The 25,304-nt window shown below is 40.5% G+C and overlaps 20 protein-coding genes and 1 non-coding gene across 21 annotated transcripts; 10 read left to right on the plus strand and 11 right to left on the minus strand.

Moving 5' to 3' along the window:
• Positions 1–42: 42 nt before the first annotated feature.
• On the minus strand, positions 43–1,446 carry M896_121000 (uncharacterized protein; the record flags this gene model as incomplete). Its single annotated transcript, XM_014707434.1, has 1 exon — positions 43–1,446. The coding sequence occupies one exon, from the start codon at positions 1,444–1,446 to the stop codon at positions 43–45; it is 1,404 nt and encodes a 467-aa protein (XP_014562920.1).
• Positions 1,447–1,538: 92 nt separating this feature from the next.
• Positions 1,539–3,587, plus strand: M896_121010 (translation elongation factor 2; the record flags this gene model as incomplete). The annotated part of the gene is made up of 1 exon (XM_014707435.1): positions 1,539–3,587. The coding sequence occupies one exon, from the start codon at positions 1,539–1,541 to the stop codon at positions 3,585–3,587; it is 2,049 nt and encodes a 682-aa protein (XP_014562921.1).
• Positions 3,588–3,614: 27 nt separating this feature from the next.
• On the minus strand, positions 3,615–4,130 carry M896_121020 (uncharacterized protein; the record flags this gene model as incomplete). Its single annotated transcript, XM_014707436.1, has 1 exon — positions 3,615–4,130. One exon carries the CDS (start codon positions 4,128–4,130, stop codon positions 3,615–3,617), a length of 516 nt encoding a protein of 171 aa, XP_014562922.1.
• A 250-nt stretch (positions 4,131–4,380) lies between these two features.
• On the plus strand, positions 4,381–4,824 carry M896_121030 (uncharacterized protein; the record flags this gene model as incomplete). The annotated part of the gene is made up of 1 exon (XM_014707437.1): positions 4,381–4,824. The coding sequence occupies one exon, from the start codon at positions 4,381–4,383 to the stop codon at positions 4,822–4,824; it is 444 nt and encodes a 147-aa protein (XP_014562923.1).
• A 42-nt stretch (positions 4,825–4,866) lies between these two features.
• Positions 4,867–6,300, minus strand: M896_121040 (uncharacterized protein; the record flags this gene model as incomplete). The annotated part of the gene is made up of 1 exon (XM_014707438.1): positions 4,867–6,300. One exon carries the CDS (start codon positions 6,298–6,300, stop codon positions 4,867–4,869), a length of 1,434 nt encoding a protein of 477 aa, XP_014562924.1.
• Positions 6,301–6,408: 108 nt separating this feature from the next.
• On the minus strand, positions 6,409–7,779 carry M896_121050 (uncharacterized protein; the record flags this gene model as incomplete). Its single annotated transcript, XM_014707439.1, has 1 exon — positions 6,409–7,779. One exon carries the CDS (start codon positions 7,777–7,779, stop codon positions 6,409–6,411), a length of 1,371 nt encoding a protein of 456 aa, XP_014562925.1.
• A 402-nt stretch (positions 7,780–8,181) lies between these two features.
• Positions 8,182–9,084, plus strand: M896_121060 (putative nucleotide binding protein; the record flags this gene model as incomplete). The annotated part of the gene is made up of 1 exon (XM_014707440.1): positions 8,182–9,084. The coding sequence occupies one exon, from the start codon at positions 8,182–8,184 to the stop codon at positions 9,082–9,084; it is 903 nt and encodes a 300-aa protein (XP_014562926.1).
• Positions 9,085–9,276: 192 nt separating this feature from the next.
• On the minus strand, positions 9,277–11,040 carry M896_121070 (putative mitochondrial ABC transporter; the record flags this gene model as incomplete). The annotated part of the gene is made up of 1 exon (XM_014707441.1): positions 9,277–11,040. The coding sequence occupies one exon, from the start codon at positions 11,038–11,040 to the stop codon at positions 9,277–9,279; it is 1,764 nt and encodes a 587-aa protein (XP_014562927.1).
• Positions 11,041–11,588: 548 nt separating this feature from the next.
• On the minus strand, positions 11,589–12,365 carry M896_121080 (uncharacterized protein; the record flags this gene model as incomplete). Its single annotated transcript, XM_014707442.1, has 1 exon — positions 11,589–12,365. One exon carries the CDS (start codon positions 12,363–12,365, stop codon positions 11,589–11,591), a length of 777 nt encoding a protein of 258 aa, XP_014562928.1.
• Positions 12,366–12,419: 54 nt separating this feature from the next.
• M896_121090 (uncharacterized protein) lies at positions 12,420–13,205 on the minus strand (the record flags this gene model as incomplete). Its single annotated transcript, XM_014707443.1, has 1 exon — positions 12,420–13,205. The coding sequence occupies one exon, from the start codon at positions 13,203–13,205 to the stop codon at positions 12,420–12,422; it is 786 nt and encodes a 261-aa protein (XP_014562929.1).
• A 35-nt stretch (positions 13,206–13,240) lies between these two features.
• M896_121100 (uncharacterized protein) lies at positions 13,241–13,954 on the plus strand (the record flags this gene model as incomplete). The annotated part of the gene is made up of 1 exon (XM_014707444.1): positions 13,241–13,954. The coding sequence occupies one exon, from the start codon at positions 13,241–13,243 to the stop codon at positions 13,952–13,954; it is 714 nt and encodes a 237-aa protein (XP_014562930.1).
• Positions 13,955–14,102: 148 nt separating this feature from the next.
• M896_121110 (uncharacterized protein) lies at positions 14,103–14,939 on the plus strand (the record flags this gene model as incomplete). The annotated part of the gene is made up of 1 exon (XM_014707445.1): positions 14,103–14,939. The coding sequence occupies one exon, from the start codon at positions 14,103–14,105 to the stop codon at positions 14,937–14,939; it is 837 nt and encodes a 278-aa protein (XP_014562931.1).
• Positions 14,940–14,998: 59 nt separating this feature from the next.
• Positions 14,999–15,523, plus strand: M896_121120 (uncharacterized protein; the record flags this gene model as incomplete). Its single annotated transcript, XM_014707446.1, has 1 exon — positions 14,999–15,523. The coding sequence occupies one exon, from the start codon at positions 14,999–15,001 to the stop codon at positions 15,521–15,523; it is 525 nt and encodes a 174-aa protein (XP_014562932.1).
• Positions 15,524–15,773: 250 nt separating this feature from the next.
• M896_121130 lies at positions 15,774–15,845 on the plus strand. The gene has a single exon. It is a non-coding gene; the product is annotated as a tRNA-Gly (tRNA).
• A 119-nt stretch (positions 15,846–15,964) lies between these two features.
• Positions 15,965–17,980, plus strand: M896_121140 (putative DNA mismatch repair enzyme; the record flags this gene model as incomplete). The annotated part of the gene is made up of 1 exon (XM_014707447.1): positions 15,965–17,980. The coding sequence occupies one exon, from the start codon at positions 15,965–15,967 to the stop codon at positions 17,978–17,980; it is 2,016 nt and encodes a 671-aa protein (XP_014562933.1).
• A 38-nt stretch (positions 17,981–18,018) lies between these two features.
• Positions 18,019–19,266, minus strand: M896_121150 (DNA helicase; the record flags this gene model as incomplete). The annotated part of the gene is made up of 1 exon (XM_014707448.1): positions 18,019–19,266. The coding sequence occupies one exon, from the start codon at positions 19,264–19,266 to the stop codon at positions 18,019–18,021; it is 1,248 nt and encodes a 415-aa protein (XP_014562934.1).
• Positions 19,267–19,318: 52 nt separating this feature from the next.
• Positions 19,319–21,142, minus strand: M896_121160 (catalytic subunit A of V/A-type ATP synthase; the record flags this gene model as incomplete). The annotated part of the gene is made up of 1 exon (XM_014707449.1): positions 19,319–21,142. One exon carries the CDS (start codon positions 21,140–21,142, stop codon positions 19,319–19,321), a length of 1,824 nt encoding a protein of 607 aa, XP_014562935.1.
• A 137-nt stretch (positions 21,143–21,279) lies between these two features.
• M896_121170 (cyclin-dependent protein kinase) lies at positions 21,280–22,233 on the minus strand (the record flags this gene model as incomplete). Its single annotated transcript, XM_014707450.1, has 1 exon — positions 21,280–22,233. One exon carries the CDS (start codon positions 22,231–22,233, stop codon positions 21,280–21,282), a length of 954 nt encoding a protein of 317 aa, XP_014562936.1.
• Positions 22,234–22,483: 250 nt separating this feature from the next.
• M896_121180 (uncharacterized protein) lies at positions 22,484–23,542 on the minus strand (the record flags this gene model as incomplete). Its single annotated transcript, XM_014707451.1, has 1 exon — positions 22,484–23,542. The coding sequence occupies one exon, from the start codon at positions 23,540–23,542 to the stop codon at positions 22,484–22,486; it is 1,059 nt and encodes a 352-aa protein (XP_014562937.1).
• Positions 23,543–23,636: 94 nt separating this feature from the next.
• Positions 23,637–24,710, plus strand: M896_121190 (uncharacterized protein; the record flags this gene model as incomplete). Its single annotated transcript, XM_014707452.1, has 1 exon — positions 23,637–24,710. The coding sequence occupies one exon, from the start codon at positions 23,637–23,639 to the stop codon at positions 24,708–24,710; it is 1,074 nt and encodes a 357-aa protein (XP_014562938.1).
• Positions 24,711–24,803: 93 nt separating this feature from the next.
• On the plus strand, positions 24,804–25,268 carry M896_121200 (transport protein particle; the record flags this gene model as incomplete). The annotated part of the gene is made up of 1 exon (XM_014707453.1): positions 24,804–25,268. One exon carries the CDS (start codon positions 24,804–24,806, stop codon positions 25,266–25,268), a length of 465 nt encoding a protein of 154 aa, XP_014562939.1.
• Between the last annotated feature and the right edge of the window lie 36 nt (positions 25,269–25,304).

Raw genomic sequence — 25,304 nt, forward strand, 5'->3', positions numbered from 1 at the left:
TGGCATTTTTCTTGAAAATATTGCTTTACTTACGATTCCTATTTAGTTTCGTTTTATAAGGCAAAGAAAATCGGCTATTCTTCTTTCATAGTCTTCGATCTGTTGGCCCAATCTATCTCTTTCATGAACGTTGGTTTCCTGGTTGATTTGTGTCTTTAGGTCGTCTACTCTTTCTTGAAGTTCGTTCATTGGCACCAAGTACTCTTCTCCAACACGAGATTGAAGGACATCTATTATATTCTTCTGTTTGCTTATTGTTGCATTCTTAGATTTTATTGCCTCGTTTGCTTGCTTTAGCATGTCTCTTGCTGTAATCAAATCATTCTTTGTCTTTGAATTCTTGCTGCAAAGCTTTGTAATGGCCTCAGAAAATCGAATGTTTTCATTCAATAGTATTTCAAGCTCCTTTTTTGTCTCTTCATTCTTTCCAACCTGTTGTTTGTAATTCTCAATCGTCTCTTTCATACCAAGGTTTTCTTGATGTAATTCATCAATTCTTTGCTTCATTCTTTCAACGCTCTGCTTCATATCCATATATTCATTTCTAGCATTGCTTAATATTTGCATTGCTACAGCTGAATGTAATTCATTCTGATAGTCACATTCACTAGTCATTTCCATTCCATTGCATGAATCACTACTCATCTGTCTCATACTGTTAATAATCAGTTCTTCATTTGCTTTCAATGCCTCAATCTCCTTATCTCGTCCTGCAAGCTCTCTTGAACATGCATCAAGTTGTCTCGTTAAGTCACTGCATGTTCTTGACAAGTTTAGCTCTACCTCAAGAACCTCTCGCTTTGCCTCTGCATACATCCTCCTCAGCTTGCTACCAATCTTAGCAATGTATTCTGCATCATCCATCATTCCCTGTACATCCTTAATCATGCTGCACCCATCTGTCATATAATGCATTTGCTTGCATTCTGATTGCTTACGCTCCATTCTTTGTGCCTGATATTTATTCACATCAAACAGTGGATCTCTATCGCGCATCTCCTTACAAATCATGCCTCTTATCCTAGCTGCATTTCCAATACATGCTTCTTCCAGTATCTGCTTCATGAATGTTTTATCAAAATATTCTCTTGTAAACAGCTTGTCAACTTTCATATTCAACTTTGAGTATATCTCATAAATACTGCTAAGATACACATTGTCTCCTGTATCTGCATTCTCACCAAACAGATCCCTATATTCAAATAATCCATCGCTTTTCAGGTCCTCAGTGCTCGCATCTTCATCTATGCATTGATGCTTATCAATCGAAATCTTCATATCTGAGAGCGAAAGAATGTCAAGTCCGTTTGCAATATATTTTCCCAATTGCTGTGATGTGTTCGGAGACTTTGGTGTGCATGTGTCATGATCTTTATCAATCAAATGCGATAGATGTGTTTTTTGAGTTTTAGAATGCTCTTGGTCAAATGCCTTTGCAAACTGCATGGGAGCAATGCATAGCCAAATAAAAGTATCAGACAAACAATTATCTTACAATTTATGCTAGAGACAATCATGAAACAACAGACAGCCCTTGAATGGACTCTGGCAGCACTCTGACCATAACGAGCATAGTCGCACACATCGATCACGGAAAGACGTCTGTTATAGACAGCCTGATTGCATCTCAGGGACGCATCTCAAAAACACTTGCAGGCTCAATCAGATTTCTGGACACAAGAGAGGATGAGCAAGTAAGAGGAATAACCTTGAAGCTAAGTGCAATATCTCTTCAGCATGCTGGGCAACAGCATATATTCATAGACACACCAGGACATGTTGACTTTGAAGCATTAATCCAGGTAAGCTCCATATTGTCAAATAGTTTTCTTATTCTCATAGACATCAACGAGGGAATAACACCCAGGACACTTTCACTTGTTAAGTACACGAAGGGAAAGCGGTGTGTGCTGATGATCAACAAAATAGACAAGATCAGCACGTCTGAAGAGATGTACGGCAAGGCCATGGCAGTTGTGTCTGCAATCAATGGACTGGTTGGCAAAGATGTATTTGAATGGACAAGAAATAATATTATATTGTGCTGTGCAACGATGTGTTATGGAATCAGCAATTCAGGTTTTGAGAGCGTTGTGCAAACAAAAGGGACAATCAAGGATGCAATCAAATTTATTTTTCATTTGCATAAACGAATCGATAATGGAGATATAGGCAGACTGCAGGAAAGATTCAATATATGCGGTCGAAGCAAGAAAAACATACTTTCTACAGTTCTTCCGCTGTCTGATGCAATATTTAATTCAGTGAAGTGTGATAGAATTGATGAATGGAAGCTGTTTCTACAGTCTGATGCTGTAAATCTAAGAGCAATGCCACAGTGTGAAGCACGCTCGCCTTCAGTGATGGGCGTAACAGTATATTCAGTTCTGAAGAATGCTGGAATGTATTCAAGAGACTCGCTGCTTTTTGTAACACGGATCTTCCATGGCACAATAAAAACTGACCAGACGTTGTTTTCTATCAACCACGAAAGCACAGTTGAATTTGTTGTTGAAGGTTTGTATTGCTTTGGGATAAATGAACTAATTGAGGTAGAACAAGCATCGGGACCTGCATTGGTGTGCATCAAAGGGAATTTGATGAAGAATTCATTGGTTATGGATGTTCCCACGCATTCGATGGATTTCGAAAGCAAAGTCACGCCTTTCTACAAATTCAAGGTTGTTCTTGAAGATCCTCAGCTACTAGATGAGTTGAAGAGTGTTCTGCGCGTGATGTCATGTACAGAGCAATTTCTCAAGGCAAAGGTCAACAAATATGGAGAAGTGGAGGTCTCATGCACAGGAAAGGTGCAGTCTGAAAAAATCATCACTGACCTAACATATTTAGGATTTAAGTTTTCTGTAATGGGTTTAGATGATCGCTTCTGTGAGTATGCGATTGATTACTCGAGTGACGTATTTGAGATGGGCAACCTTATACTCAAAGTTGAGGTATGCAAGTCAATCGGAGATGATGAATGCTTCATCCAGCATAAAGGATGGAGAGACAGTGATGGAAATGAGTTTGTTGTGGTATCTGATGTATTCATACAAACAATCAGTAGTGTTCTTGAAACATTTGCTTCATGTGGCCCGCTAATCATGGAGAGGATCTGCCAAACAAGATTTGTTGTTGATTTACAAGGATACGCTGAAGATATTCAGACTGATATAGTTTATTCATTTGTCAGGCAGTCTATTTCATCAGTGTATCTTTCATGCAAGCCAATGATATCTCCATCATTTTATGAGTGCACCATATCTATGCAAGAGGAATTTGTTGGAGAAACATATAAGTCTCTTTCTAGGCACTATTGCATTGTACAGCGGGAGGAGTATGAGGAATCCACTGGGTTCTGTGTGATTGTTGCGTTTGTTCCACAGCTACAATACTCTATGTTTCTAGAAGACATTAAAATCAAAACCAAAGGAACAGGATATCTGCTTCTGAAGGAAAAAGGATACATGTGTGTCCAGGATGCCATGTTCAACAAGCATATTGATGAGATAAGAAAGAAGAAGGGAATGATGACTGAAGAAAAGATTGTGCAAGAGGCATCCAAGCAGCGAACACACAAGAAATAAACTGATATAAAAAAGATTCTATATTTACTATCCACCAAGCAGATACGACTTCAAGGTTATTGCTACAAAAATGCATACAAGCATAAACGTTCCCATTACTGTTCTGTATGAAAGCACCTCAGGATTGTACTCTAGCAGCACCATGCTTCCAATAAGTCTTCTGTCGTTCGCCTTCCATCCAGGCATAATCACCTTGGTAAGTTTTTTCCCATTCACAGGTTTTGGAGGTATTCGTCCGCATCTTTTCTTACTGCACACCGACAAAACAGGTATAAGTTCCTCAATTTCCATCTTTGATCTACACACTGGGCAGAACCTGCATCCACCAACAGATTGCGACCATGCATGTATACATCCCCAGCAGTAAAGATGTCCACAAAGCGTTACAACTGGCTCATCAGGTGACATATAACATATGCTACATGCATACTTGTCTGCCTCGTATTGCTGTTCAGGTTGTTTACCAGCTTCTCCATAAATATGGTTAGTACCTCCCATATCCTGATATTTCCTAAGGTTCTTAAAAAACCTGTCTATTTCCATGGGATATCCGTTCCATCCATTAATGAATAACGGCCAACAATCTTAGAATCTGTGTGAAATGCATTCGAGCAAAGCTCTTTCAGAACCACGCTATCACTCAGGATCAACAATTATTCATATACACGTGCTAATGAAATTGATGCACCACTCGAGCATTATTCACCACCAATCAATGCAATACAGCCCCTAAATTCCATTCACACGTCAATCAAACCCATTCTATATTTTACATCCATAATGCTTGCAAATCATGCCCAGCAATCGACCAAAAAACGTAGACATCTCTCAAAACATCGCATGGACTCTAAACAAAAGCAGCTGGCTCATCCATCCACTAGCACTCGTTTTCATCCATCTCACACTTTGTATCGCTTTCAATTCAAACACTAGTTTGCAGCTAACATTGACCATTTACAACATTTCAACATTCATACTCTTTCATATGATTCCTGGTATTCCATTCAACGACAGATACTCAACTCACACATTCTGGGAGCAGCTTTCAGAGCAGCTTGAATCTTCTTCAGGTCTCATATTCATATCTATATTCCCGATCATTGCATTCTTTGCAATCAATCTCATCGTCTGTTGGTGTCCTGGCCTTCTATATACATGCATCGCATCTCTAGTCCTTGTGACAATCCCAAAGCTCGGATTCATGCATTTAAGGCGCATGCTCAGCATTAGCAAATAAATCACACATTGAAATAAACACATCTATTCAGTATAAAACATCTTATTCAATTATATCCATTACCATCTCTTTCTTCTTACTATATGATTCTCCTCTATATTCAACACACTCTAGAACATCCATCGCAAGTTTTGCCTGGCTCTTCAATACAAGAACCTCAACAAGCTCAAGTACCAAGAATTCTTCTACCTCCCTGAACCGCCCTTTCTTACCCACAACCCATCGCACAATCTCATGCACGTCTGTATCGCTCATTCCAAATGCGTCTGCAAACACATTCATAGACTCGTCCACACGTCCTCTCTTTGTATAGAATTTCATCACATGCACCTTGATTTGCAGATTCCCTGGATTGGTTTCCACTGCCTTCCTCAAAAAATACTCTGCATTGTCAAGCTTCTCAGTCTTCATATATACAAGTCCACTACCAAACATTGCCCTGTAATTGCCTTCATGCATGCGCAATGACATGTTGAAGTATTTCATTGCATTGTCATACTCATTCCTCTGAATAGATTCATATCCAAGAAGCGTGTATGCATATGCATCTTCTTCAATACACAGACTCCTTTTGAAACACACTACACTTCTTTGATAGTCTCCCTCGTGGCTGTAGAAGTTTCCAAGCGCCTTCCATGTATTTGCCGATCCAGGCATGTGCTTAATAAGACCTTTGCACAGGCTTCCAAGCTCTACTGCATCCTTACTATGCCAAAGAATAGTCGAGTAGTAGTCCATATTCTTCACAAACATCGGATCCTTCCTTCTAACCAGCTCAAAGCACATCTTGCTCTTCTCGTTCATTCCAAGATTGAAATACATCCTTGCAGCATTACTGATGAAATACGATCCTACACCAGGCACCTTATCTAGGTATTTCTTCATGTGCTTATTCAATACTCCATCTCTTCTATCAATACTATCATGCAAATATTCCTCAATAATATCCTCCAAATCTGTTGACTTTCCATTCATCTTCATTACACACAGATGCGCCTTATTCTCTTCCAAAAGGTTCTCAAATGATGAAAACACATATCCTTTGCTTAAAGACATCTGGTATTTCTCAATTGCTTCTTCTCTATTGCCACAGAATGTATAGAGATCTCCAAGTAGTGAATGCAAATACTCTGCATCCTCCGCATCGATAAACATCTCCCGAATCCATTCAGATGCTTCAGGATCATCAACAACCTTCTTCTCAAAAATCTCTTCAATACAGCCAATTGCTTTCTTGTACTCCTTCTGTTTCTTGTAGCACAGACATTCATAGTACTTCGAAGTGTATGTGTTCATGCATTGTAGATGAAATAACGCTCTCGAATACTCTCCATTCATATACAGCAGCATTCCGATCAGAATCTTGAACTCATCTCCGTGCTTAAGCATGCATGCACTGGCAAAAATACCTGTCTCATAGTCCCTGTATCTAATCGACTTCTGTATCCTACTGGCCATCAGATCCACAGCGTTCATTTGGGGCACTCCACATCCTTCATTTCATTCACACCAAAAATAATCAATTGCTCCATTTATTATCTTCTCTTATAAAAGCAGCATCAAACCACTTATCATCTGCTACATTCAGCACACATCTGCCTGAAAACACTCAAGCAACGAAATAGTGCGCAGGTTCTCCTCCTGAAAAAAAATCTCTTCATCGATCACTCCAGCCAATACTTCCATCTTGCTGCTCAGTCTCCTGTCATCACAAATGTCCCTCTCGTACTGACTGCATATCTCTTCAAAACACTCTATAAATATCGGAATAAACTCCTTGATACTGAAAAACTCAGTCATTGCATCAATCACTTCTCCTAATGCCCCTCGGTCAAGATCAAGAAATGCATGCTCAAACTCCCTTTTCTCTTGTATATAGCTCATCACTGCAAAAATCTCTTGCATGTCTCTCTTCCGGATTGCTCCCATCATCGACCTCTTATATTCATATCTATTTAGCTTCCCTTCAACTGCATCGTATTTCTTCTTCAGCGACTTCACCACCTCAACATCTATTTCATCTTCTAGGTCATCAACACTCTTCTTATAAACCTTTCTTCTCTTCTTGACTTGTTCCTTTTCTTTTTGAAGCTTTTGGATTTGTCCATCCACCAGCCCTATCCATAATACACCGTCCAGTATGTTAAGACTTAGTATGCCATATCTAGTTCTTACCTTAGATATCATCACAAGATCTTTTGTAAACACACGTATACTTGCATCCAGTGACGAGGTATATAGTCTTCCTTCATAGTATTTCATTCCTGTAACCTCCTTGATGTGCATGCTTTTGCCAATCTCTTCAACTTCTCCACAATCATTCGCTTCAATCACTCGCACCTCGTTAAGACATGAAAACGCCACTCTAAACCCTCCAAGCCCACATACCTTAGACACCTTACATCTAGAGTCATACGAAAATACCCTTTCTTGCCTATCCAATATATATCCATTGACATGCCCATCATAAGATCCAGAATACAGAACTCCATCCATCACATCAATCCCCTTCACATAGTCATTGCTATCAGAAACAGTCCAGACACTCTCCTGCTTTCCTATGTCAAATACTTTGACTGTCATGTCATCACTGCAGCTTATCACCATCCGTTCATTCACTTTTAACTCATTTATTCTTGCAGTGTGTTCGCAATATCTTCTCAGTGTGTTTCTTCTGTTTATAACCACTCTTACCTGTCCAGACTCGTCTCCACACGCAATCAAATCACCATCCGTTGCTACACATGTCACGTTCCTATCAAACTTGCCAACTATCTTTGTCTCCTGCTCCTCACTTTCATTCTTCACAATAATCGCCTTCTGTTCAGACGCAAGCAGCACTCCAATCTTTGTGATGTACAGACTATCAATACCATGCTTGTTCTGATAGACCGTTTGGAAACATTCGCGAGAAAAGTCCATTATCCCAAAATTCTTGCTCCTGAAGTACACCATATGGGGCTTGAACACCAGCAAAATAACTACAAGTATACAGGTGATGATGTGGATGCGAACGAAGTAATCCATGTGCTCAATGAATACATTGCATCAATGACGCAACGCAATCACGAATTCACTAAACAAAAAACCCTACCTGTGTTAACTGACAAATGTATTGACATCGCTGCATCACTGACTCCACCAAGGCAGTATCCTAAATCTGCATATGCTGATGAACTTGAAAGGTATCCCGTCATTAAAGACTAGCTATTGCATGCAACTAAGTCAACAGCATTTTATGCGCTTCTATTTTAGTTATTCTAATATAATGCATTGCATAACAAGTAAATAAATATGTTACGAATCCATAAACAACTTTATAAATGCATTCCTTAAACTTCACAGCATGAAGCCCAGATGGATGAAGCTTGCAATGACGCATCAAAACATCCGTGCCCAGGACCAAGTAGCAAAGATGCTGGGAAACTCAATGGATGTAAAGAATGCCCAAATGCTTCTCTGTGTGCTCAACCAAAACAACTGGATCCAGACATACTGTTTATTCAGCAAAGACTCAGCGATATAAAAGCCGTGGTTGCCGTAATGAGTGGAAAGGGCGGAGTTGGAAAAAGCACAATAACCAGGAATATAGCAGAGGTGCTTTCGCGGATGAACATCAGGACATGCATATTAGATCTGGATCTGTCAGGTCCAAGCATTCCTAAGCTTACAGGAACAAACGATCAAGTAATGTGTGAAGTAAATAACATAATCAAGCCAATCAAGATCAATGAATTCCTCAGTGTTGTATCGATGGCATACCTGGAAGAGCGTGAAGATCAAGGAACCGCATTCAGCTCAAACCTGAAGACAGGAATAGTGAAGAAACTGCTGAAGTGCTGCGATTACAAAGATATAGAGGTGTTGTTGATAGATACACCTCCAAACGTCACAGATGACCATCTGGGAATGGTTGAGTTTATCAAGCCACGCCATGCAATACTTGTATCTACACCACAGAGATTTTCATTACAAGATGTAGTGAGGCAGATTGGATTCTGTAAAAAGACAGGAATACAAGTGATTGGGGTTGTTGAAAACATGAGGACATTTGTTTGTGCATCCTGTAATCACAAGACAGAGGTGTTCAACAGTGTTGATGTGCAGAAGTACTGCATAGAATGTGGACTTGAGTATATTGGATCTGTTGACTTGAAGCAAAGTATTGCGAAGCAATCAGATCTTGGAATGCCTGTCCAAGAGGAAATCTTCCATAGATTGGCATGTATAATTGTATCAACATGCCTAGAAAGCAATTAAACAACAAAAAACAGCTCTTGAAGCTTTAAAACAATCGATAGCATTGCTCAGCAACAATTACAAAAATATCTACACAATAATGATGTGAGCATACTCATGCTACTTGATATTAACTACGAATTATACCTTACTTCTACATTATAAAATCCTCTAAATTGAATTATATTTATTGCATAACTCTTCAATATCTGCTTAGAAGTTTCCTTGTACTATCTCATTTGCGGTGTTAATTGCACAATCTCGAGTACTCAGCTTGCTCATAATCGCAGAAAGTGCATTTGAAGAACTTTCAAGAATAGTTGCATTTCCATTGTCAACCACACAAACCTTGTTGAAAAACGAAAGAAGCTCAAGGTTGTGAACAATTGCTATTACAGTCATGCTGCTACATGAATTCATTATCGTGCGAATAATGCTCTTCTCTGCCTCTTTGTCAAGACTCGATGTTGGCTCGTCCATCACAAGCACCTCGGGATTCTTCAGAAGCGCCCTCAGGATCGCAATCTTCTGCCTCTCTCCTCCGCTGATATGCTTTCCTGATTCCCCAACATTCGTAAAATATCCCTTCTCAAGCCTCATTATACTGTCATGCACATTAAACCTCTTTGCAAGCTCAACAACTGAATAATCAGATACACTAGGACATCCATACTTGATATTGTACATCACTGTCTCATTGAAAAGCAGCGAGTTCTGTGGAACATATCCCATCATCCTTCTGAATGCCCTTTCCTCTATAGCCTTAGTGTCGATCTCATCAACAAGTATAGCTCCTTGCATGCTATTCAGTTTCAGCAGCGCTTTGAGTATCGTCGACTTTCCTGATCCATTGGACCCAATAACTGCAACACGATCTCCTTTCATGATCTGTAGATTCACTCCATTAAGCACCCGCTTGTCTTTGTAATAACAACTAACATCCTTGAACATAATGCCTGTCTTGAGTTTTGCCAAGCATAGTCCAACTCCTCCCTTTGACTCTCCATCTTCAAAAACAACTTCCTTAATGCTCAGCATTGCCTCTGAAAGCCTGCAATATGTGTATCCAAGATTACTTAGACTGCCTAGCAGCATTCTGCTCATAGTCACATAGAAAAGCAGCACTCCCTTATCCATCTTACCCCACAGAACCCCATATGCTCCAAGAGCTATCACAGACGAGTTCATAAATGCAAATATCAGTTTCTGGAGCATATTCAACAGATAAAGCCCTCTAAACAACGCTGTCCCATGCCTCTCAATATCTATCAGCTTTCGGTCATATCTGCTTACCTCCACATCATAGCCATCAAAAGACACCACGGATTCATGGTTACTCAGTGTATCATGCATAAGATTTGATGCACTATTCTCTGCTTTGTTCAGCATCCTTCGGACCTTGTTTCTAGACAATGCTATCGATATCGTCACCATCGCATACAGCACCACTGCAAACGCAACTATCATAAATGCAATCACTCCAAGATTCGAATACAAAGAGTACCAGATAAGAATAATAGACACAGACATCGGCAGGATATTCTGCACAAACACCTCCACAAGATCACTCACCGCTCTGCTCTTTCTACCAACAATGTTCTGTATCGTTCCTGTTCCATAGCCTTCAAAATCCTCTGTTTCCAAGCGTATGAAATGCTCAAACGTTGTCCGGAGAGTATTCCTATACACACTCTGCATAGTGCCTGCAAAAAATAATCCCTGCAACTCACTGAACATTATGTCCATCAGTGAAATTGCAAGAAATATAGCAATGCTTCTGTATGGGACAGAATCGTTGTCCAAGCCGTCTGAAATCCTCGTAATGCTCCCTGCAAGCCGAGTCTCAAAATACTTCCCCACACATATGCTTAGAACCACAGGAAACAGAATCACTCTCACCTGAGGCACTACAAACACATATCTTCCTAGAATCCATCCAATCGTTTGGTATTCGCCAATCCTCTTCTTCATGCTCATGGCCAGATGTTTTCAAAAATATTTATTGATATTGAATGTCAAGTGTTTTGGAAGTGCATCTGCATCTCACGACTACACAGTATCTGTTTCAAACACAAAACAATCCTTCACACCTTTAAACGCATGTGCATAAACTTTGTCACATTCAGGCACCTCTTCCATCCCTTGCTTCCGCCATCATCGCAGATACACGCAAGTCCAGTGATATGATTGTGCATTTTCTCTCCAGCTCTCTCAGTGCACTGTCACATTCCACTATCTTCTCCTTCATAGCAGCAAACTTTTCGTCCTGACACATCTACAAGGGCATTCCTCAGTGCCACTCTAGGTACTCTGTAGCTCAAATTATCACATACAAAGCTTACAAACACTTATGACAAGAAAGATTATTTAATTTTGATTATACCACATTCAAGAGTATATACCTGAATACTCAAGCCAATAGCGCAGACAATATCTGCTCCATTATCATATTTTCACATGCACATAACACTATATTTTGAATCGTGTTTATGCAGCGGTATAAATATTCTTTATTGCCATTAACTTTAATCTAAAGGCTCAAAGTTCACTTTTCCATTGATAGAATCGTTTACAGGTATACATCCATAAACATAACTACATGTCTTAGAAAAAGCCATTGTTTGATCGCTTGTAGGCGCCTTTCCATTTGAGAATATTGCTTTCTCTCCAGAAATTGCCTCTGTCAGACCTTCCATTATGTAATCGATTGTTTTTTCTGTGCCATCCCACATGACTGACACAGATCTTCCGCATCCATTCGGATTTGAAGCGATAGAAAAATTACCAGACATCATTCGTGTTCTGCTTGGACAGCTCCATATCCATATATGCACTCCTGTATTCCCACCCATGACTTCTTCAACCTGCTTATTGTACGCAATTCCATTTCTTTGTTCCAAAGGATCGTAAATCTCGCACGAGCGGTCAAATTTATTGTTAAGTAGCGAATTTGCATCGTAATTAGTTAAATCCATATCAAACAAGATGTTATACTTGAATGCAAAATCATTATATGGCTGTAAGAAGCCCTTGTACAGATATTCCTCAATGGCCTTTTCTTCTTCTATTTCCGGTACAGTCTCTTCTATTTCCTGTCCATCTTCTCGCCTTTCTTGTTGTTCTTGTTTTTTTTGATGTTTGATGACGTCATGTATTGCATCGATTGCTCCTCCGTCTAGATGCACATGCAGTTTGACATCATATACCTTGTCATCATCCGTGCATGGAATGAATTCCGCTTCTGTTGCCAGGATGCCTGTAAGTCCAAGGAGTGGGATGATCACTGATGCTACAACAAACATAGTTTTGCTACGCTTCACTCAGTTGACATAAATATTTTGTTTGAAACGAATGTTTTAGCCTGGCGCTGTTTCTGTGTTACACCCATACACTGGTATATCTTTGGAAACAGCGGTCTGATTGTCTGACACAAGTTTTCTGATTGTGTTTAGGATGTTGAAGAGTGAGAGACTGTTTCTATCATCCATCTTCTTGATGAATCTCAGAAGCACTGCTTCTATTTCTGTTATGCATTGTGTGTGCATTATGCCTGTGTATGATATATTATTGAGGTATGCATAATATACTACTTCCTTTGCTTTTGTCTTTTCTAATGCATTTACAGTGATTAGATTGTTGGCATTTGAGTATATTTGGCTGTATGAATCTATTCCCTGTCCACTGCATATTGATCTGAGTGCGATCACAGACTCAAATTCTGCACACACCTGGAATATCAGCATGTGCGATTGTGATTCTCTTGCTATATCAATTATGCCACTCGGTAATGGATCAATCCCATTGTTTGTATTACATCCAGAAAGGATTATGTGTTTGTGGAAGCCAAGTTCATTGAGAATGCTAATAAACTCCTCTCGAATGCCATAATTGATCAGAGCAACAAATTCATGCAAAGCCTTATTTTTAAATCTTCCAATCGCATGAGCAATCGTGAGAGATTGCAGTGTTCCATCGAAGTAAACCATTATTTTTGTTTTTGGACGGAGTCCTCTGAGACACCTGAGAGTCTTGCGCAGAATCTGCCTTTCAAAGCAAGCATTGCAGTAGTCTAGGTTGTTTATTCTGATTGACGGTATTTCAGGGCACAGCGAGCACTTCATGTGGTGTGCAGAAGGATCCATGTGAATTGGGCGTGGGCTTTGATCCCTTGATACTTATGACAGCGGAGTCAGTGACAGCAAATGTTGAGAGAATCCGAGAAATGATGGATGGGATCTTGAGGGATGTTGATGGGTATCTTGAGAGATACAGGAGCTATGTAATGCATGCAAGAGGAAGGATATGTAGAGACAAGCAGGAAGGAGAGGTTTTGCTGCAAACAGTGGCATCTACTCTGAATGAGATGAAGGAGAAGAATGAAATGTTGGTTTCTGAGAGGAATACATTCAAGGCAAAGATTGAACATGATACTGAAGACATGAAGATGTCTGAGAATGAGAGGCACGAGCTGCTGAACCAAATCAAGGAACTGGAGATGAGCAATCTTGGGTTGAGTGAAGTAGCCAAGGAGAAGAAAAGCATGTCTGGAGCGCTTGCACGGAAGATGGAGATGGTTTCAGAGAGAAAAAAATCAAGGGAGAGTCAGATGGAAACGAAAGTAGGACTGTTTAGGAAGTGTCTTGGGATGGACATAGTCCCCATGAAAGAGAATGTAATTAAGGTTGTGTTTGGAAGGATGTGTGCAGATGAATCAGTGGAGTGTTTTGTGATGCTTGATTTGTCTATGGATATGCCTGTTGTTGACATGTTTCCAAGGATTGATAGTGTTGAGCGAATGAATGCAATGTTTAAGACGCATGGAAATTTCCACGACTTTCTCAGTGCAATGAGAAGGGAGTTTAGGAAAGAATATATGAGAATGCAGCCATGAGAAGTGATTGAAAGGAGACTATTGAATATGCGTTTATTATATTCATGCATGTTTGCGAATATTTTGAATAAAGTGGATGTTTTGATGAAGTGTGTAGCAACAATAGGGAGATAGAATAGATGTGTTAAAGAATGGAAGTTGACGACCCATGAAGAGCTACAGACTGGTGTATAACCCTGAACCGAACGAGAAGAGGTTTTTGTTTACGAATGTGACTATTAGCGAGCTGACAGTACCTGTGATGATATCGAGGGAAAAGCCTGTGAAGGAGGAGATTGTGTTCAACACTAAGAAGAAGAGTGAGCAGGTTGAGTATGAAGACGATGGATACAGAAAGCTGAAGGAGAAGGAAGGATGCTTGCTTGTTGTAGAGGACAGTGATAATAGAGTGTATTCAGGAAAGATGCAGGACCTGGGGGCTAGTGGGTCGTGTTACTTTGTGTTTATCAATATGGGGACGTATCTTAAGGTGGTTCCTGTTAGGAAGTGGTACAGGTTCAGCCAGAGGACGCAGCAGGATATTATACAGGAAGGGGAGGGAGAGGTAAATGAAGGGGAGATGATGAGAATTGAACGGGACATAAGTTCAGAGGATGAGCGGGAGGACATTGATTTTGAGGATGATTTTGATGATGATGATGGAGAAGAGGCAAATGTGTTTGTTGTGAAGGAGAAGCGATTGAATAGTGCAGGGCACAAGATGAGGAATATTATGGAGAATTATGAGGAGAAGGAAAGTGAGTCTGAGTCTGCAGATGAGGAAGAAAAGGGCAGTAACCAACAGACAAAGGCTCTTACAAAGGCAGAGTTGTATGAGATGCTGCGTGGGAAGAGAGTTGCACTTCGTGACCTTCTGAAGGGGATTAAAGTACAGTATGGGCTTGAAGAGGGCGAGAAGGAGCTTTTGAAGGAGTTTATTGGAGAAAGCTGTGGACTTGAGGTTGATGAGACGAATGGAGAGAAGTATGTGTTTTTGAAGAAATGAATTATTTTAGTAAGTGGCTGTGCAAAGCATGAGTTTTTGGAGCAAAGATTGTAGCCCTGATGCGACGTGTTGTTGAGGATAGGCTCCTGAGGATTTTGAAGGAAGTTGGATATGAAGTTGTTGAGAGTAAAGCGCTTGAAGTGTATGTGGAGGCACTGGAGACGTATATGCTTGCGTATTTAAGGACTGTGTGCTCGTTGTCAAGGCATGGGATGAAGTCGCACTCAACGCTGATTGACTTGCTATGCCTGATTGATGGCAAGCGATTTGACTGTGGAGGTGTTGGAAAAGAAAAAGTTGAGTATGAACAGGAAGTGGTTGAGAAGGAGCAAGAGTTCAACAGTCCGTTGTCATCGAGTATTGAGAAGTATATACATATATATGATTTTATGCCTAGTTTCCCTGCAATTCATGCATTTAGGCAGACGATTACAAAGCCAAACTGCAAGAGTAATAAGTCGGCGAATGTGAAGAGCAGGCTGGAGCAGAGCCTGCGAGCGGAGGGTAATCTACTGAATCTGATCAAGGCGTCTGGGTCACTTCCGCCGTTTATCAATTTTCTACATAGAGGGACGATGAACTGAATAAATGAAATTTAGTGTTTAGTAAATTTGTTATACAGGTTGATCATACATTTGGTATTTAAGTTGGTTATTATAAAGGTTGATTTAATATGTAGGTTGATTTGTTGTGTAAGTTGATTATTATGTAGGTTGCTATTGATTATTATAAAGACTCGCTAATTTTAACATATTGACTAATGCTTAATGTATTGACTAATCATAACATGTCTGCACTGGTGAGTTGTCTCCGAATGGCATCTTTAATATTGAAGCATTGATAGTATAGTGGTTATTATGTGAGCTTCCCAAGTTCATGGCCTGGGTTCGATTCCCGGTCAATGCATTTTGTGTATTAGCACAGTCATATACTCGTTGTATCTTGTTTCATGCTTCAGTTGTATGGTTGCCGGGAACATTTCCCGCCATTTCTATCAAAACACCTACATGTACGTGCTGACCATAATGCAGAAGATACAAAGACTGACTGATCATGCGAGTAAGAGGATCAAGGCACAGCAGTATGTGCCAGATCACTATGTGGTTGCAAAAGAGTTAATAGAAAACTCGATAGATTCAGGTGCAACACACATCAAAGTAACATTTGAAGATTTCATAACTGTCGAAGACAATGGATGTGGCATTGATGATCTCGATGCGGTTGCTATCGAAGGATCTACATCCAAGGAGTTGATGTCTTACTATGTGCTTGGATGTGTGCAAACAACAGAAAGATTCTTCTATGGATTCAGAGGCCAGGCACTATGGTCAATAGCAAGCATGAGTGACCTAGAAATTACATCGAGATCAACAAAACCATTTGCTATTCATAAATGTTTTAATACGAACACAACATCTAAATGTGCAAGGGAAAGAGGAACAACGGTGGAGGTGAAGAACCTATTCAAGAACAATCCTGTGAGAAGAGTGGCGAGCAGAAACAGCATTCGAGCATGCCTTAGTAGAATATGCAGTCTTATGGAGAACTACAGCTGTGTAAATAACGTGGAGTTTACTCTGTTCCATAACAGAAAGGTACTGATGAGCCTGAAGGGATGTGGTGCACCTCGTAAGTACTTTGAATCACAATATATGCAGTATGCAGGCCGATATATGGAGATATGTACGAATACATTTGATATGATTATGCTTCCTGTTGCAGTCAAGAATCTAAAGCAGATGATATTTTTGGGAAAGAGGCCGGTTGAGAACAAGAGGATTTTGAATGCAATAAAGAAGGAGTTTGGATTGTACTTTGATGGTAATCCAGCGTTTGTACTGGTGATTAAATGCTCTGGAGATGTGAATGTAGCTGTTGACAAGAGTGAAGTGATTCTTGAGGATGAGGTAGGGATTATAAGTCTGTTAAGATCGGAGATCAGCAGGTTTTTTTCAACATCGATTGTTGTAGTGTCAGCAAAAGGTGTTGCAAGCAGCATGGATCGAAGCATGGCAGATAAGAGCGTTATAAAGAATTTAGAGCAAGTAATCTGGAAAGCTAGATCGATAAGTGATGTTTATAGTGATTATGAAGTATCAGGTAAAAAAGATACGTGTTCAGTGATAAGTGAGCCTAGTACAGCAAAGAATACTTGTAACACATCAGAAGTAGATGGAATAAACAATATAAGCAATAAAAAAGCCGGAAAAGATGATTTAGAGTTTATGAATTTGCCTGAAACAGCCATATATTCATATCAAGATGATAAAGATACAAGTGAAACACATAAAGTGAGTATTCCTGACAAATGCATAAATGTGAATAAATCAGAAAGATACGACAATCAGTATTACCCAGAGTATACCTCAGTTAATCAAAGTAGTTTTAGTAGTGACCTGAGTATCAATACATATGAAAGCGAAAGGCTTTCAACAAAAGCATACATGCTTTTTAAACATGATGAGGTAATGCAGCCAAAACTGTGCTTTTTAAAAGAGGACTTTAACAAGCTAGAAGTGATAGGACAATTCAATAATGGATTTATTATTGCAAAGCTAAATAAAGATGAAAGAACATATCTTGTTGCAGTGGATCAGCACGCAGCAGATGAAATCAGTAACTACGAAAGAATAAAGGCATCGTTTACTCTAAAGACACAGAAGCTACTTGTTCCTATTGATCTACATCTCAATGCGTTGGATAACATGGTTGTGAATGAAAACCTGGATATTCTTGCAAAGAATGGATTTATTATAAGTGACGGTGTATTACAAGCTGCGCCAGCATACAAGAACGAAGTGTTTGGTGTTGATGAGCTATCTAGATTTGTTGAGGACATAAAATGTGGAGAGTATGAATTCTGGAAAGTTCGGGAGATTGTTGCATCGAAGGCATGCCGAACAAGTGTAATGATAGGCAGAACACTCTCAGCAAGTGATATGAAGAGGGTTGTGAGCAATCTTGCATGCTTGGAAAGACCATGGAAATGCCCACATGGAAGACCAACATTTATGATCCTCAATGAGTGTTTGGACATATAAAATATTTGTATAAAGCAACAATAAAGCAGTATTTTTATTTACTCAGTCATACAAAGTGAAGGAAATAACTCAGCAACCCTGTTAACATCATTGATGTTTACCTTTTCTCCTCGCCTTGCTGCTCTGAGCCCTGAAATAGTCAGTAGATTCATTGCATGCCTGAGCCCTGATACGCTAGATATATGAACAATCCTGTTAAATGCATCCTCATCCACTGAGACATCCTCCTCAATCATCCTGTGCTTGATGATTGCTGCAAGATCTGTCAGTGTATGGCTTTCAGTAGAAATAATCAGTGCACGGTCAACAAAATCTCTTGGAATTCCATACGGGCACACTTCGTTACTGCCTCTAACCACGCTTTCCTTCTTATTTGTAGACACTAAGATAACAGGACAAAAGTCCTCTTCAATCGCCCTGTTCAAAAACGAAAAGCTCTCAATATCAAGCATATGAACCTCATCAATAAACAACACCCCGCGCACTATCTCTGCCTTGCCTTCGTTCATCCATCCCCACACCTTTCTATTCACTTCATCTCGTGTTTCAGGCTTGATCTCGCCTGTCTCCCCGCTGAAAAGCGCAAGATATCCTTCAGCCTTGCTATTGACAACATCAACATCATGCAACGATATCTCCTGAACCTCTTCTCTGATCTTCATCAACTCTCCGTCTGGGCATGGCACAAACCTTGCATCAATCCCAATCGCCTCGCTCTTCTTCACCGTGCTTGTCCCAATCTTATACACTCGTCCCAGCTCCTTCACTATCTTTATGACGTCTCCAGCACTTACTCGCTCCCTATCAAGCTCTGCCCTCATCTTCTCACCAATGTCAAACGATGACTCCATATCTGTTGTCTTCAGAACTATTCGTTGTCCACTCAGGCTCACAACCTCTCCCTCAATCACCTTTGCATACTCCCTGATCCTCAGTCCAACCGCTTTTCTCAGTGCCTGAATAATCGCCTCTGACTTACTCATTCCAAGGCTATATATCTCAGTCCCACTGATTGAGTTCATGCAAACCCCACCAAGACTTCTAGAAAGCGCTATTGCCAGTGCTGTCTTCCCCGTTCCTATCTCTCCCTTTATCAACACAACCCTTCCTCCGCCATTGCATTCAACCATCTTCTTGACCAGTGCCATTGCTTTTCTCGCCGCTTGTTGCCCAACAAGCCCCTCACAATCATATCCACCTCCGTTTCCATCCACATCACACCCAAGACCCGTTATATGCGAATGCACATCGATCCTATTCATCGTCTTCACGTCCCGGACTTCCATCAGGGCTTTCTTCAGCAAATATTTGTCCCAAGCAACTCTGCAAAACAATTTATTATCCTAACATCCTTGAAAACACCTCTTCTATCTGCTTATACAGCCTGTCAAGCCTGCTTTCCATCCCATCATCTGCAATCTCAAACTTCATCTTCATTAGCCCATAAAACACCTCCTCGCTCTCCTTCCTAACCGTTGACCAACTCAGTTTATGATTAGTAATAGTATCCTTGCACTTATCAAAATACCATATGATATTCCTGAGCATCAGCCTGGTCTTTGTAAATGGGCAGTAGTTGTCATAGCTTGAATATCCATTCTGTTGCAAAAAGTCCTCCTTTATCATCTTCGACACATCAAGAATAAGCTTCTCTGTCTCTGAGAGTGCGTTCTTTCCCACAAGTTGCACAATTTCAGACAGGTCGTCGTCCAGTTGTAGAATCTCTCTGCACTTCGTCCTGTTAACTGTAAATCCTGCATCGACGCTCTCATAGTATGCCTCCAAGTTCGAAAAATACTTCGAATAGCTCAGGTTCCAATTGATTGATGGAAAATGCTTCCTTTGTGCAAGCTTCTTATCAAGGCCCCAGAAGACTTGTACTATTCCAAGCGTTGCTGAGGTCACCGGATCAGAGAAGTCTCCTCCAGGCGGCGACACCGCTCCAACTATGGTCACAGATCCTTTCCGATTTGGTGATCCAAGGCACACCACAGACCCTGCCCTCTCGTAGAAAAATGCAAGCTTTGCTCCAAGATATGCAGGATATCCACTATCTGCCGGCATCTCAGCAAGCCTTCCACTTATCTCTCGCAGCGCCTCTGCCCACCGAGACGTTGAGTCTGCCATCATCGACACATTCATGCCCTGGTCCCGAAGATACTCAGATATCGTTATTCCTGTGTATATGGATGCCTCTCGTGCTGCAACAGGCATGTTCGATGTATTTGCAACAAGCACAGTCCTCTTCATAATGCTGTCTTCCTTTCCTGCAACTGTCAGCTTTGGAAATTCCATCAGAACCTCACTCATCTCATTTCCCCTCTCTCCGCATCCCACATACACAATTGCATCAGAATTTGAGTACTTCGACAGTGACTGCGAGATCACCGTCTTTCCACATCCAAAAGCACCAGGAACCGCCGTAGTTCCACCTTGAACACACGGAAACAGTGAGTCAAGAATCCTCTGTCCTGTAAACAGCGGATGTGTCGCGTTTCCTTTCTCCTCCACAGGCCTTGGAATCCTTACAGGCCATGTATGGTACAGATACATATTCTTCTTTCCCTTAGCTCCCTCAATCTCCATCACCACATCATCAAGCGTGTAGTTCCCCCTGCTTGCCACAAACACAACCTTTCCATTCTCCTTCGGTGGGACAAGAATTTTTGTTTCTATTAGGCTATTCTCGTACACTTTTCCAAAGATGTCGCCTCCAACAACATAATCTCCAACACTCACGTTCGGAACAAACTCATACTCCCTTCTCCTATCAAGTGCAGGAATATCCACTCCCTTAGGAATATAAATCCCTCCTGTTGTCTCCCTGATTTCCCTAAGAGGCCTCTGGATTCCATCATAGATGCTTTCAAACAGCCCAGGACCAAGCTCAACGCACAGCGGCTGTCCCATCCGTGCAATCGCATCTCCAACACACAACCCGCTTGTGTCTTCGTAAACCTGTATTGTTGCACGATCCCTATCAATCTTGATGATCTCCCCAACAAGGCCTTCACTTCCAACCTTAACAAGCTCATACATCGCACACCCAATCAGGTCACTTCCTATCACAACAGGTCCACTTACGGAGTACACCTTTCCTTCCATTCTCCTCTTTGGCTCATCAATGCTTAGCTCAGCAAATGTTTGCTGCACAACATTCATCATCACCCTTGCTCCCAACTTTTTATTTGTCGATTTTACCTTGCATTGTGCCTTGACTAATCACTTACCAGATCATGCACTTGATTATCAATGCATTAAAGTAACATAGCTTTTTAGTAATCAATTACATTATGCGTTCAGTCAATGCATTTGGTAATTGAACATTCAATCACATCACGATTAGATAATGCACTATTCTTCATAATCTCCTTTGAAAGCACCACATGTGCACTGTCTCTCTTTCTTGGGTCAAAACTCAGCATATTCCTAATAAACTCTACTACTTCTCCATCCATGCCATTAAAGCGCTTGTCAAACTCTGCATTGAATGTATCAGGAATTCGAATGCTTTTTAGGTGAGGTAATTCTAATCCATGTAGATCCTTATCATCAGGATATCCCAGAAGCTCAAATACCCTGCGCAGCTGGTCAATCTCTCCTTCCCCAGGCATTATTGGTTCACCAACCATCATCTCACCAACAATGCATCCAACAGACCACATGTCCACAGACTCGTCATATGACTCAGACCCAAGAAGCACCTCAATCGGCCTGTACCACAATGTGACAACAAGATTCGTCATTTGTGAACTGATTCGTCTTGCCAGTCCAAAGTCTGCTATTTTCAGGCATCCATCTCTCATGAGAAGAATGTTCGATGGCTTCAGGTCTCTGTGGATTACTCCTATGCCGTGTAGAAACTCAAGACCCTGTAAAAGTTGGTTCGTAAAAAACATTGCCATTGACTCATCCATCGGGCCTGCCTTCTGAATAAGAGTCTTCAAGTCTGTGTCACAGTACTCCATTACAATAAAAAAGTCGTTGATTGCAGCTCCTTCAACAACTTCGTTGATCCTCATAATGTTATTGTGCTGTAGATGCCTTAGAATCATAACTTCTCGGATGTATAGAACTGAGAATCCGTTGGTATCATGGCACATTGATGGATTCATCCTTTTTATTGCAAATATGTTCTTACTTTCTTTACATCTCACCTTGTACACACTTCCAAAGCTTCCAGAGCATATGTTATTTATCTTTTCATACACTGATATGCTTCTACATCTTCCCACTGTGTGCATAAGACCCATTCTGGGATAAGCTTACCACTTGATATTGCTTTGAAGCATCAGCACATCAAATATAGGATTTCGATTTCATTCATGCTGTAAGCATTCAAAAAATATACTAGAACCAGTTTTATTCAGATTTTGGTATGCACACCAAATGGTGGTCACCGTTTTGCATGACATTTACCAAGTATTTTCACATTCTAGTGATTATTCTTGCTCATATACTGCACATATTATGTTAATATGCTTCGCATACAGGCTCAATTATTCATACTCCTACGCTAGTTAAAACACCCAAAGGAGATACAGGTTGCAGCATATTTAACTCATTTCCAAACATGCCGGCATTCATTGCCACACTGCTGCCTTCAACACTGTTCTTCATATCATCTACCACAGATTGGATTGGATTGACTGTTATTGCATCTGTATCATCTGTTGGCTTTGAACTGCCTGATTCTTTAATTATTGCCTCATTCTTATCTTCTACTACATCAACTACCTTAGTATTATTTGCACTGGATGTATCTGCAATACCAACATTATTTACAGCTATCTCCTGCAAGTTATTTGCATTTACTGCTGCATTTGCTGTATCTACTGTTTCATCATTTTTGGTTGCAATACTCAGATCAACAGGAGTATTTGAATCACTAGTTACTGATTGTTTTGGATCTGATGCAATTCCAGTGGCATTACTACCAAACAGCTCTCCTATAAGTTTTTCGAAATTCTCGTCACTCGGTGCTCCACTCTTATTTTCAGGTTTGATATTTGTAGAAATGCTTTCAAATTCTTTGATCAATGCATTTGGAACTGCATCTTCTCGTTTGTGCTGCTCAGTGCTTGGGTGTGAGACATATCTGTCAGACCTATCAAACATCCCAAATACATCTTCTCTGTTTCCATTGAAATTGTTCGTTCGATTCGATGATGCGGGTTTTGTATGATATGACCCACTGGAGTGATAAGGATGATATTCAGATGTATTCCCAGAATACATGGAAAGGCTTTCATGTGCACTCATCGGCATAGTAGTAGTGTCTCTTGAGAATCTAATATCTCTGAGTATATCGAGTGTTCTGTCGAGCTTTCTGTTGACAGCATTCACTCTTTCCTTGATGAATTCGAGTTTGTCGGTGCTTGAAAGGCTCATGAATCTGCCTGATGTGGTCTTTTCACCGAATAAAGACATCCTACCCTTTGCAACAAGGCCAGATGGCTTCAGTGTGCTCTTGCTAGGCGTAGCAATATCTATCACAAGCAGGACCAGCACAATTCCCACAGTCATTGATCCAAGAAGAAATGCAGTTCTCTGACTCTTCATATTTACACTGGATTTGTTCATGCGTTTTATACCGAACCTGACACAGTGTTTCATATCGTTTCAATCTGATCCAAAACTAGGTTTTAATATTCCCATGAAAGCATGTGTTGTTGGAGGAGGGCCTGCAGGATTATATGCTGCAAAATTCCTTATTGAACGAGGTATTAACACTACGCTGTATGAAAAAGAGACTGAGGTTGGTGGACTTTATAGATACTCGTTGTTGCCTGTATCTAAGATGGCACCGTTTGCAAGACTTTTGAAAGATCCGAACTTTGAGATGAAGCTGAATTGTCCTGTAGATGCTGAGCTTCTTGGACAGCTTGAGAATGGCTTTGATGTTTTTGTGATTGCCACAGGAGCAGGAGGTCCGAGAATACCTGATATTTCAGGAGCAGAGCATTGCATAAATGGACTTGATGTGATTAAGTCTTTCTGGAATGGAGATGATGTAAGGCATCAGTTTAGTAATAATGTACTTGTGATTGGGATGGGAAATGTGTCAATGGATGTTGTAAAAGTTATTTTTGGATCTGCAAGCAAGCAGTCAGGGCATAAGATTGATTCATGTATTAACACAAATAATAATATTGATGCGAATACAAAGAATATCACAATCATATCTCGAGGCAATGCATACAACGGTGCTTTTTCAAATTCAGAGCTTAGGAGTGTACTTGAAATTGATGATCTTCAGATTGTATGCTCGGAAGGAAATAATAGCAGTCTTAGTGAACAAAATAGATTACAGGTTTTAGGAGTCAAAAGAGTATTAGAATGGATCAAATGCATAAAAGAAAAGATATTCAAAGATACGGATCATAAATGGTGGGAAAGAAGAAAGAAAATGCTTACAGAGAGTAGAGATGGAAGCAGGAAGCTTCATATGAGATTCAACACAATGATTAAATCAATAACAAAGGATGAAGGAAAGTACCGGGTGGCACTTGAAAGAGATGGAGTGGAATCTAATGAGATTTTTGACTCAGTAATATGCTGCATGGGTTTTGAGAATGCACGGACACACAAGATGATGATTAAGAAGCCGATGTTCCATGTTGGGTGGGCAAAACATCCAAGAGGGAATGTTGATGGAGTGAAGAGAGATGCGCATTTTACAGTGATGCAAATTGATCAGATGAATATGAATGGTCATGAAAGAGAGTAGATCCTATTATTGAATTAGACTGGTGTTATTGAGCTAACCAAAGTGTATTTGTAAGAGCGTTTGTATGATGAGCTGATGTGCCCTTGAATAAACATGCCAAAAGAGATTCCTCTATCGACGGTTTCGTATTTTATCTGCGGTATGGTTGAATATTTCATGGAAAATGCAGATGACACGGAGGAAAGGCTCAAGGAGATTGGGTATGAAGTCGGAATAAGAATGCTCGAAGTGTACAGATTTGAAAGAGAGGTTCACATTCCAACTCTTCTGTATCGAGTTGCATTTGATTTACTTCCACACGTCAACAATAGCGATAGGAGGATAGAGAAAAGCAATACGACTGATGGGACATATATAATAATGGACATGGACGGCATCTTTTCAAGATTCATGTCTGTGCCGCAGAGCTGGGATGCTTTTTGTGCAGACTCGGTGGTTTGTGGACTTTTAGAAGCAGCATTTACAGCATCTGGGCACCAAGCAGATGTTGTTGTGTTTCCACGGCCTACTGAAAAATATCCAAACAGAGTTGTGTTCCAGATAAGCTGTTTGAAATAGCACGATTTTTGTAAAGCACAGCATTGTGATGAAAAT

Source organism: Ordospora colligata (genome assembly GCF_000803265.1).
Source record: "Ordospora colligata OC4 chromosome Unknown contig_12, whole genome shotgun sequence".
NCBI lineage: Eukaryota > Fungi > Microsporidia > Ordosporidae > Ordospora > Ordospora colligata.